The sequence below is a fragment of the Neltuma alba genome, unplaced genomic scaffold, assembly GCF_004799145.2.
Source record: "Neltuma alba isolate B1F8T4 unplaced genomic scaffold, ASM479914v2 tig00012604_pilon, whole genome shotgun sequence".
Classification (NCBI taxonomy): Eukaryota; Viridiplantae; Streptophyta; class Magnoliopsida; order Fabales; family Fabaceae; genus Neltuma; species Neltuma alba.
Genome location: NW_021637051.1, coordinates 21,699 through 42,612, shown reverse-complemented (window position 1 = coordinate 42,612; position 20,914 = coordinate 21,699). Strand labels below are relative to the sequence as shown.

At 37.1% G+C, this 20,914-nt stretch overlaps 1 protein-coding gene across 3 annotated transcripts; it reads right to left on the bottom strand.

The window, feature by feature from the left end:
• Nucleotides 1–495: 495 nt before the first annotated feature.
• Nucleotides 496–13,690, bottom strand: LOC114729115 (acetyl-CoA carboxylase 1). 3 transcript variants are annotated; one of them, XM_028916072.1, is made up of 32 exons: nucleotides 13,274–13,690; nucleotides 12,121–12,580; nucleotides 11,550–11,756; nucleotides 11,309–11,470; nucleotides 10,986–11,078; nucleotides 10,795–10,890; nucleotides 10,538–10,711; nucleotides 10,178–10,271; nucleotides 9,895–10,082; nucleotides 9,755–9,805; nucleotides 9,634–9,673; nucleotides 9,059–9,183; nucleotides 8,851–8,967; nucleotides 8,691–8,765; nucleotides 8,541–8,597; nucleotides 8,301–8,405; nucleotides 7,860–7,946; nucleotides 7,589–7,780; nucleotides 7,327–7,515; nucleotides 7,037–7,147; nucleotides 6,860–6,946; nucleotides 6,575–6,751; nucleotides 6,046–6,123; nucleotides 5,815–5,937; nucleotides 5,353–5,622; nucleotides 4,932–5,272; nucleotides 4,479–4,716; nucleotides 4,013–4,368; nucleotides 3,721–3,934; nucleotides 3,243–3,419; nucleotides 970–3,120; nucleotides 496–862 (listed from the first exon to the last, which is right to left on the bottom strand). In XM_028916072.1, the coding sequence occupies exons 2-32, from the start codon at nucleotides 12,466–12,468 to the stop codon at nucleotides 806–808; spliced, it is 6,780 nt and encodes a 2,259-aa protein (XP_028771905.1). In that variant the 5' UTR covers nucleotides 12,469–12,580; nucleotides 13,274–13,690; the 3' UTR covers nucleotides 496–805. The 3 variants fall into 3 exon arrangements, with proteins under 3 accessions (XP_028771905.1, XP_028771906.1, XP_028771904.1); XM_028916073.1 differs by having other exon boundaries at nucleotides 8,301–8,402; nucleotides 8,538–8,597; nucleotides 12,121–12,478; XM_028916071.1 differs by having other exon boundaries at nucleotides 12,121–12,478.
• Nucleotides 13,691–20,914: the final 7,224 nt, after the last annotated feature.

Sequence of the window (20,914 nt, the reverse complement as noted above, 5' to 3'; positions counted from 1 at the left end):
GAAATGGTTTTCAGTGGGCGGAGGGGGTTGAACTTAGGGCTCAATTTCACTATGCTAACCTTTAAAGGCCTTCCCAGTATTCCACCCATAGCCAAGCTCCTCCTTTCCCTCTCCTCTTCAAGTGACCGGTTCGGCTATTTCAATTTCCACCTAAACTCAGGCTCCTACATGTCATGTTGACATTTTATGATACTAACATTTTTCAATTCAACGGCTAGTTTTACTTTTAAAACACCTCTTTAAGAAAATATTTTGCTTCATTATAATTATAAATTAAATATGAAAATATAAAGTTCATTTGTTACATTTATGACTAGGCGGCATGGATTCAAAAATTACGTAGTATAGCAGTAGTCCATTATTACATTTGGACATTCTATAGAGATGGATGTATAAATTAGACTTTGGGTCACCCGCCCAAAATTTGGATTGCCAAACGGGAAAAACCTACCAGGAAAAATCGCTGGGCAAATAATCCGCAGTGGATGCCCAAAATTTTGGATGCATAAACAATCATGTTACGAATTATAACATTTATTCAGATACAGGAAAAAAAAAATCATACAGTCAGCATCTAGAGAAACGGAACCTGCCCATGCTGGTTGTGATCCTGTCAATGCAGAAATTATACTTTATCTACCATTAACATGAGTTACACTCTGAATCGCATGGTTCCACTAAGATCACCTTGGCCCAATAAAGGTGAGATTCACGACTTAATTTAACCATTACAGAGGCAGGAAAATTAATGAACAAATAACAAGAGCATTTATTGTATTGCGTACACTGTTGAAGCGCAAGCCATCTAGCTTAGTACCTTCCGGAGCTCATCAATCAATTTCGCCCGGTTTGATGTTTCCAGCTGCATGAGATTTAGACATTCACTTTTAGGATGCAATAGTCAAAGCAAGGTACCAAATAAATTAGGGGGCAAAAGAAAGAGACATGACAAGTAGAGATAGTGTTTACCTTGCTTAAAAGAGCAGCAAGACCGTGAGGTAAAGCTTCCAAATCCAAAACTGAATCGCCAATATTTGTCAGTTGAAGCAGCACCTTTTGGGCACGCAATTCCTTTAATTTATCCTCGTAATTCTGCCGTTCATCCTTCCATCTGAAGAAAGCCTCATCATCCAACCAGGCATCATCTCTCCCTTTGGCCATATCAGAACTCAAGTACCAATTTTTGATCGACTCCATTGCAGATATATAAGACATAGAGCCACCAGCAGCGTCTCTGACACTGTTGATCAGCGAGTGCTCACCAATTCTCCTGCGCAGTCTTCGGTACAGGAAAAAGCGGGAGTTATGCCAGTCCAGAACTTCTCTTATTACACCCTTTGCAGCCATTCTTAATGAGGTATCATGTAATTCAGCAAATTTTGTGGCTATCTGCGTATACACAGGCAAAAGCTGTTTCTCCCGGGATTTAATCTGCTGCTGGAGGGAATCAACGGTCCCAATAGCCCTATTACTCTTGGCTTCCTGTAATTTTGCTTTCAGGTTTATCAGCTGCTGGTCAAGTCTACCCATGCATTCCAATAATTCCTTTGTCCTAAATTTGATCTCTATCATCCCTTCAGGCTCAAGGACATTCCCTTTAGCTGTGCGATCAGCATACATTTCGATGTGGTCTGAATTAATTCGGCTGTCTACAACAACCCATGCCCCACCACGGAGTTCACCCATCATTGGGATATATACAAATACGGGCTGCTTGTATGTTCTTAGGTTCTCCACAATGGTTGATCCAGCTTGAAGAATTCCTTCAAAAAGGTCCCTCTGCCCACCTGAAAAGCCTCTCCAATTTGCAAGGATGAAAAGTGGGAGCTCTTCTCTGTTGAAATCTAGTATTGATTGGGCTGTCTTAGTTGCAGAATCAGGAAACCAAACCTGCCCAGCCTGAGGAACCACCCTTTCATGAGAATCAAGCTGACCTGGATCAGCTGGTATAACTTGCATCACTGTCTGCGTCTCAACAGCAACAATTCCCACAGGGATTCCTCCAAGCTTTGCCCTTCCTGTAACAACTGTCCTGGCCCATCCATCTAGTGTCTCCACAAAGCTTTCCTTGTCAAAAATTCCGCCCATCCATTTTCCATTACTATCCACAGAACCACAGATGGCAGCACGAGGATCACACGAGTTCTCTGGGAAATACTCCACTGGTCTCTCTGGAGGATCATTGGGTTGCACAATGGGCAGTGTGCCGCCTACATGAGAAGGAATGTAGCTCAGCCACCTCAAAATAGCAGAAACACCTTCAAGATCATCTGAAACAGTAAGATGAACTACTCCATTTGTTGCCATGATCTTGGGCCCACCAAGTTGCATGTGAGAACTGTATACCTCCCGACCAAGGAGTTTGTTCAATGCAGAAAAACCAGTGAGAATAATAGGCTGATCAAGCCTCTGTATGCACCTCATTCCCAGCCTAGCAAGATAAGCTCCTATTCCCACTGTTCTCCCAGTCACGTATGTCAAGGTGAAAGTTTCCTTATATGCCCTTGAATAGGCACTAGCAATAGCTCCACTGCCACTTAGGTTTTCAACCCCTAGACCATCCTCTTTCCCAACAATACTATCAATTATCCACCTGGTTTCTCCGCTTTCCAGTTTTAACTCGTGTGCTATCACTGATGATCCAATCCTAGCATAATCTTCTGGTGTTAAATATACATACTGCAAACCATGCTCAGGGTTATATTCATCAGACCAACCAACTTTGAAACAAGCTTTGACTTCCTCAGCTACACCTAAACGGGCGCCGGAATTTGCTGCTAGGTAAATCAGTGGCAATTTTCTCCTACACGCAAGATCAGTAACTGCATGAAAGAACGCATCCTCTCTTGGGCCAAAAGAACCAGCCTTAAAGGTCACGTCATTTGCTACAACTAAGATTGTCCTTCCATTTGGGAACTCCGGAGTACGCATTTCCATTAACCAGGCTACCATGCCCACATCGTTGAGCCCAGCAGAACGCTCCACCTGAACAAGAGGAGTACCCCAATTGCCCTCCTTGTCAGCAAACTTTAGCTCTGTTACTTTTAGAACTTTATCTTCAGCCTTTTGAAATCCTGGGCATTGGTTTGTCCATGATTGCTCCAAAGCTGTTTCAAATGCCTGCAAGTAACACGTCTCCTCAGGAAAATTGTTTGGCTTGTCTCCAAGAAATGGTCATTAACAAGGAGAAATCACACACAAATGCAGAAGAAAGTTAAATTTGGAGTCACAAGTCGACTTGCCAGAGGAAAATCATAACAGTATGTGGTGTTGTTCTTCCTTGCTACAAGACGTTTTCGGTCAATAGAACCCAAAGGTTGATAGTTTTCATTCACTGGTACACCATGCAGAGGTCCATTTACAGTGACTGAACCGTATATCACTTTGTGTGTGCTCGTATCCTCCAGTTCTCGGTATATCTGCAAATATATTAATCCACAATCAAATCATGATTTATGAAGATACCAATGATTATTTATGACAGTCGCATTAAATGCTTATTGGTAGAATTCTGCCGAATATACATAAAATGCTCCTTATTGATTATTCAATGACCAGTATTCGTGTGTGTGTCTCTATTGGGTTTATACCGTACTGCAGATTGTTGATATGATGTGGAGGATAATAACTAGTCTTCTTTTAGAAAGCAGCCTTTAACTAGCTGTCAGTCAAAAAGTTGCCGTTTGTCATTTTTTTTCCCCCCAATGAGTGAAAACTTACATGTACTGTGCATGTATGGCCAGTCACATTAGTTACAATAATCCTCCAAGCACCATTTGCTGATCCAGAAGATGCCATCCAGAGTTTGACTTCCCACTCAGCAACACCTAGTCTATGCATTCTTACACCAACAAAAGAATGGATTTCACGTGACAGTTCTTCCAAGATAGCCTCAACTGCTGTTTCTTCTTGGTCAACATTTATCTCAATTCTCCTGGCAATAAAATCCCAAATTTCAGACACTGATCAAAGGTTAGAAGAAAAAATGTATCTACAAGTTTCCAATGATTACTTTGTGCGAGGCAAAAGATCACTAATTTGTTGCTCGCGTATGATATAGAGGTACATATGAGCATGTTCAGGTCTGACAGTGGCATTGTGTGAATTAAGCTCCAGCTCCTCCATTGCAGCCATCAAGGACCTCAAAATGCTCCTTGAAGTAAAAGGCATAGTCAATTGGGCACGAGATTTTTCTGCATCTAGCCCTTGATATGAAGAGAATCCATCATTTGTAACTGGTTGCCTTACAAGTGTTCGGAGAAACATTCTTTGAACCGGTTGAGGCTTATGATCTAGAACTGTGTACAAGTGCCACTGACGATCTCGGGATGGAGTATACCGTATATTATCATAGCCTTTAAGTTTGTCCTGTATCCAGATAGAATTCAATAGAGTCTAAGACCAAGCGCACAAGACAGTTTTGTTTCTCTCAATTCTATTAAAACATTACAGGCAATTAAATTCACAAAATAACTGACCAATTCAAGATAAATGGATAGGGGAGGTTCTAGCTGACGCAGCAAGGGCTCCTCCTCGTAGTAGAACTTTTCTGCTGACCAGTAAAAGGAGTGCCTCATAGGGGCCCGCCCTTCATCCCGCTGTATGATGCAATTAATTACTCCTACACCTGCAGCATGTATGGTGGAGCCTACGTCCTTTTCCTTGAGTATTTTGGCCAATTTATTGATCCTTTCTTGAGCCTGATCCTCATCACCACTACAAATAACAAAAAATAAAAGGTATTAGCAAGAGATTGAAGGTTCCGATCACTAGATCAATGAAAGGAAAATTAGTCCACTAGTGATTCAAGAAGGAAATAACCATTTAGTATATTTCAATTATGACTGGAATATCATTCTAGAACAAGTTGCTAGCTACATTACTATTGATACGTCAACCATCTAGATTGAATGTTAATTAGATGATAATACCTGTCTTGTAGTAAACTCATCTGATTGTTGATGCCTGCCAATGCAATATGCATCATATTACCATAGTCAACCAGTTCAGCAGAACTATTCGGAAGTGCCCCATGAAAGTTTTTAGTTGTTTCCCTTAATGCAGCATCGATTATTGCCGGCAAAACTTGAAGAGACTTAATTATTGCCATCACTCCCCATTTTCTCTTACTATGTTTCTCCAACGATGCTTTATCAGATATTTGGTCTTCAGTTCCACTCTTCCTTTCGACATACTCTTCCAAGAACTCCCATGAAGCAATGAGACCAAATCTGTGCCACTGCATCCTAACACTCTCTTTGACAAGATATGGCTGATAGAAGACGTTAAACATTAGACAAGTAGTTAATCATCAGAAGAAAATGTATCCGTTAATAACAGTAAAAGATATACCTGATATAGCCTGCGAATATAAGTTTCCACAACCCGCCTTTGAAGAGTATGATCACTGTGATCAAATAAACCTACAAGGGCATCTTCAACTGCCAAAGGGGCACTTACAAGGTCCTCCATTCGATCGTTAATGGCACTCTTTCTCCTGGGAGTATCAATATTTTCACCATCCTCGGTGAACATCTCTAGTTCAGAAAGACTTCTAGCAATGCTAGAACGAAGTTCACTCAATTTAGTTTGTTCCAGCAGTTGACTTGCCTTAAGAGCCAACTGCATCAAGATAATGCGAGTGTCAAGACTCATCAAAATGCTCATGAGAAATTTGTTGCCAAAAATAGGATAACAGTGTAGTCAGCAACGTGGAAAGGAAACACACTTAGATTTATATTTACAATAAAGTAAAGATATTATGCTGCTAAAAATAAAACAGACGCAAAACTATCCATCAAAGGAAAAACCAACCTCAGAATAATTTCTATGGTTGAGTGCAGAGAAACGGATCAATTGATCTCTGTAGGCAGCAGGGTTGGGGTAAACCAGTTGTTCCATGAGTCGCAGTATGAGCTTATTTTTACTTTTGACACCCTGAAAGCAAAGAAATGCGGTTAATTATAATTGCAGAATAATGATTTCAAGACCAAACCACATGAAAGAAGCTAAACACTCAAGCTTTGCGTCTTCTACATGTTATACCTGGTGAGAGAGCACTATATCCACGATCTTCAGTAGATCTTTCTTGTACTGAAGACGAAGGCGTTCAATTACATCAGCCTGGATATAAAGGGAAAAGAGTCTTGAGTATTCTGAAAACTAAATAATAAAAGAAACATCATCTAACAAGTTCTTGAATTAGATTTAGATTTATGATAACCCATTGCTATCAACATAAAAAGATCAATGAAAATTGCTGAAAAGTGAAAGGTACTGATTAATTACTCACAGCATTTACGAACATCTTCAGTTAGATAAAGAAGATTAAAAAAGATCAATTGCCTTTTATCAAAAAGTGGGAGAAGTAATAAGGCGGAAACAACCACTCATCACACATTAGCCCATTGACCCAGCCTAAGGGAGTACAGGCTACCTATTCACATTGAGTAGTATGAACGTCCACTAGCAACCCATAATATTAATCTTTTGCTATCCTTGTTGTGCATTAATCAAGTTCATGATTGAATAAATTGCCCCAGTCAGTATCAACAGTTAGAATAATCAAACTAACCTGTATGTTATCACTAAATAGTTCTTCAACAGACAGATACTCCTCAAAAAGGGATTGAACAATAATACGGGCATGACTCTCTCGTCCCCCCTCATAAGACTTCACCAGACTCATCAAAGGTTCAACAAGCCTTTCTTGGGCTCCTTTTTCTTTGTCAGAACAGGAGGCAAGATGAGCCTGCAGCTTAAAACAAACCCATGAGTTTGCTTGCATTGTAGAAGGACAATCAGAATATATACTAAAAATAATAATATATTTATTAAAAAAGAAAAAAGAGGCGCTCACATCAAGGATTCCCTTCAATAACTTGGCGGGGAAGTCAGCATTTTGGGAGTTTGAAATCCTCTCAAACTCTTTGTATTTTGATTCCAACTGAGAAGTGAGAAATAACACAGTCAAGGCCAGGTTAAATCACTCTTCAGATGTTAAGCCAGATGGCAAAGCCAGAAGGGGTGCCCTTACCTCATTTTTGAGATCTTTGGGAAGACGAGTTGCCAAAACAGCCAGGCACTCTTGCCATTGAAGGAAAGGCAATTCAGGACTATCAAGGCAATACAGTAAACTTTGCATAACCTGTATACAAACGTCAAATTTATTAATTAGGCAAGCATACCAAAGATTGAGATTAATATTACATGTGAGAGGTTAGAAGGCCAAGACAGATCCCTTATATGAAGCTAAAAAATGCATTAGTGTCAAAAAGTCAAAATTCATTATTAAGACATTAAGGTGAAGGTAAAGAAGACACTCACTTCCTCAATATTATGCTCATAGCCAGCCAGAATCATGCGTGCAGCATTTAAACTGGCAGCACATTTCTGATGAACTTTACCAGAAATTGCAGTAGGAGGACCCAAAATGGGGAAGCTTCCATGAAAAGGTTCTGCTTTTCTTACAGCTGAAGGATCGTCTAAATCAAGCCTTGCTAAAAGTTCACCGGCCTTAAAAAGAAAATCCTTTCTTAAACTTCATAGTAGTTAGAACACGCATTTTTGTTGTGGGACTAGAAAATACCTGCATTGCTTGACCTTCAGTCATTTTAAAATGGATAACTCCAGAAGCAGGTGAGAGGAGAGGCATACACATCTTCATGACTTCAACCTCTGCATATGGTGAGTCTGCATCAATATGACTATCATCCGTAACCAAATATCTCAGAAGCTTACACGGTGTCTCTGCAATTAATTTTGATGGATCATGATCATTCTGCAAGTAAAGAAGGTTTTCAAGTCAACCTCAGTCCAAAAAAACCGCAGACCATAGGATAAAAGTGAACTCATTTAACCTGAAGCAAGCAAGTTCTTCCATCTATTAGAAGACGAGTTCCAGCTGCCTCTTCCTCTGCATATATCACATGACTGTTTCCATCCAACTGCAATAAGTGAAGCCATGATCAAGAAATTGAAGATCAGATTAAAAATCAAGGACCAATTTTATTCTGTCGCCATGAAGGAGAGATCCAAGTTTTTTATATGTCCAAGTAGTATTTTGGAAGCTTCATGAAAGATTATTGTGAAACTACACACTTATTAGGAGTTTTATTGTGAAACTCATGCACACATAATAATAGTAATACTAGAAAAAGATTACATTTTACGAAATGCAAAAAGTTTTGCAAAGGATTAAATAATATAAGTGGCAACGTTAATAGTACAGTGATGGGGTTACACTAAAAGGACAAAGGCACAAGCACATGCATACAAAAGTTTAGAGAAACAACACTTGCCTGCATTAGCAAACCTCCATCCCGTAAAGTATGTATCTCTGCTTCTACTTCTGATTCATTCATTCTCAATCTATAACTTCCTGGTCCTCCTCTCACCATGTCAATCTGTAAATCATTTTATGAGATTTTGATTGCACAACTCATCAGCATGTGCAGTGGCTATGCTAGCATGACACTCCAACAAATTAGGAAACTAGTCAAATGGGGTTCCATAAAACTGATTCCAATAACAATGCTTACCGTATATTTGCTTCCTTCAATGTTCAAAGACACTTGAGAGTGGACAAGAGATATGTGCTGGAATTGTTATTAACAAAAATCAGCACCATTTGGAAATAAGGGAGTTAAATACAGTACTTAAAAGATTTTTCTCCCAATCAGGTGCTATACCTTTGGAGGGATTTGTCCCTTTTCAAGATAGCCAACATAGTCTGAAACCAAAGCTGCACTGCTAGCAGAGGCTTTCTGCATTAATTGTAAGCACTGGTCATATAGTTCACAACGTCACAGATAAGAACACAAAAGGACAAAAAGAGGGGGGTCAGCTTACATAGAGTGCCCCTCCAACAACAGAAAGATACCAAGGTGGTCTTTCTGCTCTAACCCTCATCGCAATTCTACTGTCCAACCAACCCGTGTGGATTTTGTTATCTCTGTAGTCTGAAGCCTGAGGCCAAATATTGTCATGATAATGAATATTATTTCTGCATTATCAAAAACTTCATATGAAATAAGTAGTCAGCAAGTAAGAATATTACATTTAAAAGATCTATAGTATAATCAACATTGGTACGAATTTCTCCCCGAATTTGAACCTCTTTCAACCCAAGAACCATATTGGCAATCGCTAAAGCCCTAGATTCTCCAAATGCAAAAACATGCCCTGAGTTACAAGAAAAAGGGATTAGAAGCTTGTGGAAATTAGTTACAAAAAGGGAGTTGCATGCATCAATGCATACACCAACACGAAGCAGCACAAGTTTCACAGTTAAAGAAAGAGAATTTTGTAAAATATTAGTATAAATAAAAGTGCAGTAGCTTTAAAAGTAGAGGCCAAGAGGCAAAATTATGAATGTGCTTTTAATGAAGAGAATTCAGCTTAACTTCCTCACTGTTGCTCTACAACTAAGGCCATGCACGCCAGTATTGACATGGTAAGTTTCTCCTCAAAATAAATCATAATACACAAAAATTTTCATTACAGCCTAAAGTCTGCGTTTGCTTAAAGCTCGCAATGATGTCTTGAGCAATTAAAATCAAGAATAGTTATTTCATATCCTTTCTGTGCCTTCAAACTGCTGAAAGAGTTCTGTACACAGAAGTTGATACTTACCAAACTGAGAATCTGAGAATTCATGAATTCCTCCTCCGGACTGCATATACACATAACCCAACAACTTTTAGCCCTTACACATAGAAGCTACGACCATATATTAAGAAACAGGATCATCTACCTTGACAGAGAAGTACGCCCACACATTTGGCTTACTTTTAAAGCTCAGCTCCTGCACAAAATATTGCAGACCAGTACAAGAAATGAGAAAGGAAGCATACACAAAGTTACATGGAATTTCTGCTGGACTTAGAAACTAACCAGCACTTTCCCACTTGTGGGCTTAAAACCATCGTCGGGGTCCTCACTTGTCACCCGTACAGCCACACAATGACCTTTTGGCCTTGTCGATTCAGCTTTGTCAAAATCAAAAGGAGTGGCTGAAGCTGATGTTTTCCTCCAGGCATCATAACCCCCACCATTTTCCACCCCGTAGAAACGCCTTATCTCTTTTTAACAAGAGAAATATAAGGTAAGGCGCTACATCAAGTCAATGGGAAAACAACAATAAAACAACAAACTAAAAAAATTTATGTCATTATACCAGGAATTTGCCAGAGTGGGATGCCCATCCCAACAGCAACTTGCGCTGCTGGCAGATTTATCTCTGCTATCCACTCAGTAACAGGATGTTCAACCTATCAAGAAATCAAGTAAAGAATCAGTCAAACTGACGAAAATATTAAGCAGGAAAAAATAAAAACAAAATACTTTTGCAGTTAGTAAAACATTAAAGCTACGAATGGTTTTAAAAAGAGAATGAACTATGCTTATATAGCCATCTCTCAAGTAGATATGAGCTAACACAGTAATGAATAACAATGGGAAAACCAAATTTAAGAAAAATGCTCAAATCATAAGAAACTAAAAATTGGGCTACAGACCAAAATTATGATTATATTACCTGTAATCGGGGGTTCAGCTCCAAAAAGTAATACTCGCCAGTCTCCATGCTGTACAGATACTCAACTGTAGCCGCACCAATGTAATTGACGCTTTTAGCCAATCTTCTAGCTGCTTGTTCCAGTTTTTTCACTGTATCCAGAGGAGCTACTGTAATTGGTCCCTCTTCAATAATCTGTTTACAAATAACTGGTTAGACCTTTCAGGAGATTATTTTACAAGGAGAATCTGGAGCAGCAACGAGACATATTATCATACTTTTTGGTGCCTCCTTTGAATACTGCAATCACGACTATGCAAAGCAGCAACATTTCCATACTGATCACAAAGTAACTGGACTTCCAAATGTCGGCTCTGATTGGAAACAAAAAATATATATATATCATCAGAATATGATCAGAGTCCAAGCATTATGGTTGTTAAGATCAAAGTTCAGTTGGGGATCATACCTGGGACGCTACCTTCATTATGAATATAGGAGAACCTGGAACTTCCCCCTGAACTTGCTTGAACAATGCCCTGACCTCATCATCATTATGAACCTGCAATATTCAAATGCTTCTTAACTTCAAGACTTTATTGAATAAATAACAAGTACAAAAGATTGACACAAGTTAGTCCAGCACTATAAATATTTATCTACTTCTCCGTTTTAAAGTAAATTACATACTCATGAAATGGAAGAGAAAATTAGTTGGCGAATTCAACTGCACAAATATGAATATTATAAAGTAGTTCAGATGCAACAGTATTGTTTGCACAACAAACAAACCTTTCTTATGCCTTTACCACCACCACCCCAAGAGGCCTTAATCATTGCAGGATAACCTACAACTTGACAACTAGCAATCGCTTCCTCTGTTGTATAGACACATGCTTGTCGGTAAATATCATCAGGAATAGTAATTAAGCAATTCTCAGGGGGAATTCTCACCTGTAAGAAGATATTTCAAATCCTAAGTTAAAATGTCAGTTAAAAAAGGAAGGTTCTGTTACACAAGACTGAAATTTACATGAGAACCACTCCACGGAAGGGTCGGCACATCAGCTGCTTGAGCAATCAATGACGAACCAATTTTATCTCCTAATGCTGCCATGGATATAGAAGGGGGTCCAAGAAAGACAATTCCTTTTGCATTTAACGCATCTGGAAGTTCAGGATTCTCTGAGGCATGACCCCAACCAGGCCACACTGCATCAACATGAGTTATCTCAGCCACCTGTGAAGAACAAACAACTTAGATGTTGTACCAGGTCACAGGAATTTGTTATTAACCACAACAAGCTGCAGTAAACTACAGGTAATAAGAAAGGTTGATAGCTAACAGGGTCATATTATTGAAAAGCAGGAGCAAATTTTTATCAAATGTATTGTGATAAGCAGCAATACCCAGTTATCCACGTGATAGAAACTTCAAATTCAATGAAAGATAACTATCTGAATGTAGAAACAATATAAATAAACTCCAAGTATCATTTTTTTTTTTTCGTGCTTTGCAGTTTACTACTTATCACAACTAAATGTTCTTGGCAAATTACAATAAAGAGAAGCTTTGAAAGTGAATAATAAAATACTGCACAAACCTCAACAATAAGTTGCACATTGGCATAGTTATTGTTATTGGTCCCACCAGGAACTTCAACAAATTGATCGGCCATTCTGATGTGCTCTGCATTGATTCTCATGTCCTCGGGAGTAGCCATGGCAACCAATAAGATAGCCTTCTCTGTGCCAAATGTCTCATAGGCCCAGGTCCTAACACTACGTATAAACTTGACTGCTGCCATTCCATTGTTTGCAATTAGTATGCTATGAATCGGCTTCTTTCCCCCAAGGGCGTGGCAGAACTCGTCTACTACAGAGATTGTAGCAGAATGCCTATTTGGTAGTATACCATTTATGAATCTATTCCCGTGCCCGGTGCCAGCCATTTTTCTTCTTCTGCAAAGTACAAAATAGATTAAAAATAGCTCGGCACATCAAAATTCAATCAGAATTTGGATTTTTCTATTCTGCAGTTATATCATTTGTCCACTAACAGTCCTGCGAACCATCTAGAGAGCGTTGTTCTACTTCTTGACCGGACCCTTCGTAGTCTAGCGTTTACATTATATAAAACTACAGATAGACTGTAAACATTGAAGTTGTGCGCAACCATTACAACCAAGATTTTTTTTTTTTGGGACCAATTTCTGCCACCAACATTGAAACGGATAAAAATGAAAAGGGGCACTAAATAAAAAAGACCATCCGTCCCGAGATGAACTCGTATATGCAAACCGCTCTCTCAATAGGTGAGCCTAAGTTATATCTAAGAACATATAATAAGTCCATTTATCCAGTAAATGTAGCTTTTACTTATACACCCAAACATGGTCTTGTAGTTCAGTCTCTCTCATATACGGTATTGTGGAAACGTCGATTCCCCAAAAAGGAAGGGGGGGGGGGCCAGCAATTCGAATGATAACTTCCAGCTTTTCAATCCAGAAAAATCATCCGCACTCTATACTGTCTCTATCTAGAAAAGGCAAATCCATCTCACAAAAAGAAAAGCTTCGGAGGTTCCGAACACAATTTCAGACAATATGGGGCCAAGATTCTTCCGTCTTGAAGACTAAAACTATAAAATTACACTCCAGAAGCATATAAAAATAGAAATCAAGCCTAAAGATCGAAACACAAGCACCCAATAGAGAGTTTCATAGAAGGACGGTAAAGAAGGGATGGATCACGGACCTTGGGGTAGAGGCAACAGAGGCTGGAAACTCAAAAGACAAAATCAATCAATTTGGTTGATATTTGTGTAATATCTGGAGCTTAGAAAGGCAAAAGTAAATTAAAATAGCACCATAGAATGTTATCGGATTGGGTCAGTGCATGTATGGTGATCATGCACAACCCAGAGAGTGGGAAGAATAGTTAAAGAAGTTGCAGGGAGGTAGGTTTGGTTTAGGTTGAGGATGGGTGGGTCGCTTAAGTTATAACGGCTTTTATGACAGGTGCACGTGGAATCCGCCTCTGCCACACTGTATTTCCCTCCCAATGCCCCTCAAGAACAAGTAGAAGTAGTTCCCAGCTACCCTGCCCCTCTTAACTCTCGCCATTCAACGCAAAACCAGACTTTAATCATTTTCCCTTCTCGCTTTCTCTCTTGACTAAATTCCGATGGAGGTAGCCCAGTAATAATTCCCCACTTTTTCAGTGCTTTCAAGTATTTAATAATGCAGGTGCAGATTCAAAGAAAATGGCAAAAAGAGAAAATTGTTGGGGTGAAAAAAAATTGGGGGAGGAGCCGCACGTTACGTATTGAATGAACGATGATGGGCGTCTGTTGACTTTGGTTGGGTGGTGTAGTCCACCAACCCTTCTCTTTGTTGGCAGAAGATGTAGATGGGTCAAATGTGGAAGCTACCTCCCATTAATCACTACTACTATCATCCCCAACCTTTTCTCATTTTTTTTATAATATACTTGCGTTTGTGGAATTTAATTGTGGGTTCTTGTTATCTGCTTTTAATGATGGATCAAAGGCGGCATTTCAATTAATATACTGGTGTTACCATTTGGGTGTGCAAGGGTGGCTCGTGGTTAGGAGTTAGCCATCGCAAACAATATTACGCCTCCAAAATAATTTAAAGGGAATCAATGTTGGACCATAAAAGCCCCACCAAACGAGTTGTGGTCTTCTTTTTTTTCCCCCCTAACGAATGTTATAACAAGTTGCATACACTATTAATATTTTTTTTTTAATATAATAGATGATCAATAGATTCAGGTGGAAAAACCATTTTGGAGATGTCCATATTTTTTTAATTTTTACTTTGGTGCTTATGTGTTTTTTTTCCTTAAATAAATCTCTACTTTTATTCTATTAACATCGTTAATCTTTGCATAGAGACCAAAAATGTAAAAAATGTATATATGAGAGCTCGTATTACTAAAAAAAATAAAATTAAATAACTTAATTATGAGAAGAAAAAAACAAACAGGTATTAAATTAAAAATTAAAAAAAGTACAGCTATGTCCAATGTGGTTTCTCTATTACAGAAAATAAGATTCTAGGCGGAAGCTTCTTTGTCTGGAGTACATGAAAAACGTTTGCTTTCGCTGTCTTGGAAACTTACCGTCTCAACTTGCTAAAGAACCGCATGTTATGACTTATGAGTCTGTAGTCACAAACGGGTCTCTGCAGAGACGAAAAAAAAAAAAAAGGAGAAGAAGGAGGCCAGACCAAACAAGTTTCCAAAGGCGAACTGGTTAGTGATGCGGTGCCGCAATGAAAGATGATTGTTTTCAAGTTTAAAAAAAGTATTTGAGTAAGAACGAAATCATAATTTTAGAAGTGGTTTTACATTATACGAAATAAATATATAAAAGAATTTGTCTCGATTTATAAAAAAGTGTTTCTAAAAAATACTTTTGTGGTTAGCCAAACACCCCTAAAATGTGCTACAAGGAAAATAAATGGGCTTGTTCTGCCCATTTCAAAATTCAACGCACAATATAAACTAATCAAAAGATGCAAATATTATCACCAAAAAAAAATATATGCAAATATGTTTTTTACGATAAAATTTTGACAAGCATGATTGAAGAACCAACTCACTCGCACAGGTGTACTCTCCTTCTTATGTAGATCTCTTGTAAATTAAAAAATTTGCTTTTAAATATAAGTTACTGCGAGGTAATTAATTATGTTTCTATTCAATCCCTGTTAAATATAAAAAAAAAAATGAGATAAAACGTACCGCATAATTTGTAAAGAAAAAAAATTGTTTTTAAATATAGTTATTGTAAGGTAATTAATGGTTTTTTATTCAATTTTACCCCTATCAAATATAATAAAAAATGAGATAAAACATATCACATATTTTTTTCCCACGCTTTTTTTTAACAGGGACAAATGTGAAAAAATTTATCAATTTAATATATTATTAGTATAATAATAATAATAATACTAAAATACAAGTGAATTATATGTAGAAATGGAGTTGTAGGTCGGAATCTTGGCTTTCTTTTAGCAAACATCCATAAATAGCATATGTATCCATACTTGTTTTTAGCGGACATTTGCTCTGGATTTTTTTTAAAAAAAAAAAAACCTAAAAACAAAAGGAGTTGCCAGAAACCACTCATAAAACTTTGCATTTTTCCAAAGAAATTGATTCTGACATTTCCAACGTCAACTTGGAGAGAACATCCTCTAAGGTTTAATTAGCCCTCGTACGCACGTACGCCCTTCATAATCATAGCAATCCAAGCATAATAACTAACGGCGTCCTTCCATGGTTGATGTTTGGCCCATGGGCAGCAAAATCTATGGTCTGTAACGAAAAATATGCAGTTCTCACGCCTCTTAACTCCCGAGATTATGGTTGGTTTAACAGGGCTACATTTGATGTTGCGAAATCAAGTTGGGAATTTTTTTTTAAGCTTGGATTTGCAGGTACCTGGAAACACGTTCACATGTATGGTGAGATAAAACCCTTATTATATACCTACTATTCTGATCTTAACCCTAACATTCATTTTGTAATATAATTCACATTATAAAATGGATTTTATATTTAAGACCATAAAGGTATTTTGTATTTTGCAAATCATAATTTTAAAAGTTTTTTATAAATTATTTAAATAAACCCTTAAATGCATGAGGAAACTTTTAGGTCTTGTTTGGTAAGAAGTATTGAAAATTAGAGATAGGGATCCGGATTGAGAAAATCTATTAAAACAGTGTTTAGTTTAAGAGATTGTTTGTTACATGGGATTAGCCAAACTCGTGTATATGGGACTGGAGAATATTATAAAAAAATCTAATCTTTATTCTTTATTTTTAATATTTCGTACCAAATCATGTCAATGTTACTGTTTTCTCGTGGGATTGCTTGACATCATGTACAGAGAATATGGACTAACTCATGCACAGATATACTGGAACGGAATTGACTGCTTACGAATCCAAACAATGATGCCCGAGTTGTTTTTCCCCTTTTGTTTGTCGATAAAAATCTGAGTTCTTTATGTATTACTTTGTGTACATTTGTAATTAGTTTGAATAATTAGTAGAGAATCTTTTCATATCCCGCGTTCCGCCGGGCCCGGGGAAGAGCGGTAGTTTAAGACAATTAATAATCAATTAAATGAGTTGCCCACGAGTCATCTGTGGTTTGCATATGCTGAAGGCAAGATGACATAACTATATCTTGCGTTTCAATTTAAATAGTAAAGATAATTCATGTGAGTATTGCTGAAACACAAGTTTAAAAAAATATAAGAATTAATATAATTTTTGGTTATTTAATTTTTTTTTATTTTGGTTTTGATCCATCAATTTTCAAATCATAAATTTTTATCCCTTAAGTTTTTTTTAATTTAAAATATTGTTCTTTATAATTTAATAAAAATTTAAACCATTTTACAGATGAAAATCCATTATTAAAAACTTGAAGAACTAAAATTAAAGTGAAAACAAATTTTAAAAACCAAGTATTCCCTTCGATTCAAAATTTAAGCTAAAATTTATTTATTTATGATTATCAAGAAACTAACTAAAATTATTTTTAAACAATAAATATGTAAGGTATATATATATTTTTTAAAATATAACCTTATTAATGAAGAGAATAAATACAAAATTTAATAAATAAATCAAAGAAAAAAACATATATGGAAATAAAATTAAAAAACTTATTAAATATTCAGACAAAAAAAAATGTTACTTTATAAAAATACCAAACCCTTTCAATAAAACTTAATTTATATTTTAAACTAAAAGGAGTATTACATCAACACAAAATATAATCACGAGGCTAAGGCCTCATTGCTGTTTTAAACCAAAAAAAAAAAAAAAAAGAGGTTGGCAGTTGAAACCTTATCGGAGCATTAAATTGCATGCATGGATTTGGAAAACGTGACAGTACACATCAGGCGGTTCTTGTTAGAGGGTTGATAATACTATCTCTTATTCTTAATATCAGATTTTATTTATTTGATTTTTATTTTGATTTTAATATAAAATTTTAATCTATTTTATCTTCATATACACATTTGACTAGCAATAATATTTTAAGGAAACACAACACCTATTTATTATAAATATCTAACTTAATTTTTTTAATATACTTTTATGTTTAAAACTGAAAGTAGTATAATTTAAACACGTGTCAGATGCACACATTCAGTGATACTGCTCATTACTGGTTGAAGCGACAAGCTTGCTGGTATAGTTTGAAGCTAGACAAGACATATAGCTATCCCATTTGGCTAAGCCACGTCGCGGGATATTATGCTTGCAACAAGAGGAATTCAATAACGACCGGATGATGAAGAATTAACTCGGTCGTGAAATGAAAAAAGATTTTTTCCCCTCTTGACTGGATAGAATTTTTTCGAAAACACCGAGGCAAACTATGAACTCATTCAAAAGTACGACTTTGAAGAGGATTTTGATGTATTATTAACTTGCTGAAAAACTGATTTTATAAGCATTGAGAAAGATTTATTTTCATATTATTTTTGTCAAAACGTGACTTTAATTAACCAAATCCAACGAATTTTTTAAACATGCAGGCATCGTTCGAATGATAAAAAGCAGAGAAATTAGGGCGATTTAAAACTTTAAAATAAGAGTTAATTGACTAATTTGAATAGATTAAGAAAATTAGTTAAGTTGGCTATTTGTAATGAATAAATATTATCTTTTTTAAAATATCCTTGTTAATCAAGTGTATTGGCTAGGACTACCATTATTACAAAGATGATTTTAAAAAAAATAGATAAATATGAGAGACAAAGTGATTTGGGGTCTTATATTTAAAATCAAAATAAAAGTCAAATAAACTCTTATACTCATCCGATCCTTAATATAAGACCCATTTAACTAATTTGATTAGATTAAGGAAGTTAGGTAAGTTAGTTAATTGTAAGAAATATAATATGTTTTTCCTAAAATACCATAATTATCTTTATTAATACCCCATCTTTCTCTTCTATTTGATTATGGTTGAGAGAGTATTATAAAGGTTGATAAATGAGATAAAGATCAAAATCAACTTAATAATTAGATTTTATATTAAAAACTGGAAGAGTATTAAGAACCGGAAGCAATACTTAAGAACAAAAATAATTTCTACCCAACGTAGCAGTGAGCTCGTCCCAAAACCCCGACGATGAGAAATGAAGAGGCAGAATTAAATCCAGGCCCAAAAAAAGGGGAAAGGAAAGGCAGAATTAAACAGATGACAAGAACGCCAGAAGAAAGGCAAATGAGATCAAGGGCTCAGTTAACGCCCAGATGGGGGGCAAGCTAAATGGAAATGACATTGAGCCCACGACCCATTTTGGCGTTCACCGTTCAAATATAACAAGCCCAATCATTTATTTCACTTTCGGGGCTCAGGTCATGCCATAAAGATGGGTATTCGGATCCCAAAGGGGTTTAAGACTTTAAATTTAATAGAAGAAACTAATTCTTTACATCGTGATAAATCAATATTTGAATCATCATTGAGAGAGACACCTATATTTAGTACCTAATAGAATTTCAAATAGCATTGCTCCTAATAAGAAAATATATGTACGTAGCAACAAAAAAATCCTATCCTTCCTATGCCCCAAAAAAAAAAATTTTTTAATCAGAATATCAGGACTGATGAAAGTTAATTGACAACGGATTAAAATGAAGTTCCTTGTCGTGAATATTAAAAACGTGAAAAAGCAGCAACATGAGTTATCATTAACAGGAATGCAATGAGCTCTGGAATATAATAGAAGGAATCGGAGCTGGGCTTGGGCTCACTGGGCCTTAGCTCGAGCCACAGGCTCCAACATGAACTGCTAGAACTAGTAGAAATATCATGCGACGCATGACCAATGGGGATTGGCTCTAGCAGAAGAGGCTAGTCCCTTACAATGTGACAAACGAAGGTTTGAATCCCCATCAGGAGAGATACCTACATTTAGTACTCGATAATGTCCCAAATAGGATTACCCCCAATAGGAGGATACCTGTGCTTTAACAAAAAAAAAAAAATCATGCGATGCCTGATGACAAGAAATTACCGGGTCAAAACGCACTGAGGGGGGCGTATTTACCCGACATGGGAGGAAGTAATAAAGATGTGCGGTCAAACTCACCCAATTAAGGCAAATTGTTTTGGACAGACAGTGATCCACTCGTTCAAAGGAGAATTACATACTACTAGTCTTTTAAAATGCAAGCTTCTTGTTATTCGAGGAGACTAAGGAGAATGGTTGAAAGGCTTCTCTATAAACCTAGGAAGATGCGAGACAGCGACAGCGGAGGTCTGGGGGATTTTAGAAGGACTACATCTCTGTTGGGAGTTAGGACTCCAACACGTAGAAGCGGAAAGTGAATAAGTGATGCATGGCTAGTGGTAGAAGAAATACAGCAGTACCCACAAAGTGAAGATTACAGTAGCCTAGCAGAAGAGATAAACGAGATGAGGAGAAGGGAATGGCAGGTAACACTAAAGGCTGTATACAGAGAGGCGAACCACTGTGCTGATAGGATCGCTCATCATGGCCTCAGGCAGAATCAACGAAGAAGGATACGGGACATACCTCCACCGGAGTTGCAGGAACGTCTACAACGAGACATACTTGGCATCGGAACCCCGAGAAGAGTCCGCGTAGAGTAGCTCGCTTTTAATTGGTTTTTTCCTTTTTGAGGTTGTATCCCTTTATTTCACCCAAGGAAAAAAAAAATGCAAGCTTCTTTCGTTTCATCTTCTTCCATTTCCATATATTAGAATGGATGTTTGATTAAATATGCAACTATTATCAGATATGATTCAAAACTCGTCATATTGCGTATGGCGCTATTGGCGTCCATTGGTCTGCACGCCGAACCAAACATAACAAAACCCCCTACCGGTTTCGTAGGAAGTTCCGGTACGGTGGGTGGCTGTCATCTTTTCTTCAGAGTTCAGACCAGCAAAATTTAAACTCAGAAGAAAGAACATCATCATCCTTGGGCGTGGTCGTCGTCTGTTTGGGCTGTGATCAAATATTTAAGTATATTCTTAAAATAAAATTCCTCAATATGAGTTATTTTCTGGGACTGCTTTTCTTAGTGTGACGGCAAGTTTATATTAAATAAATATGCGTACGACATGGGCCAGTCAATGACAATAATGTATGATGTAAGTCTGTAAAAAGGGGGGTCATAGTCAAGCGTCGAGTACGGGGGTTAGTTAATTAGATTTTGATGGCCTGGGTCACGAGACGTGACTACCTGTGCAATTTGTCATAATAATAATATTATTACTTACCAATTATTTGATTTGGACGTTTGGCTCACAAAAATTGGGAGCCAGTCGATCTTTCCATGCAATCTTCATGGAGGAAAAACGCTG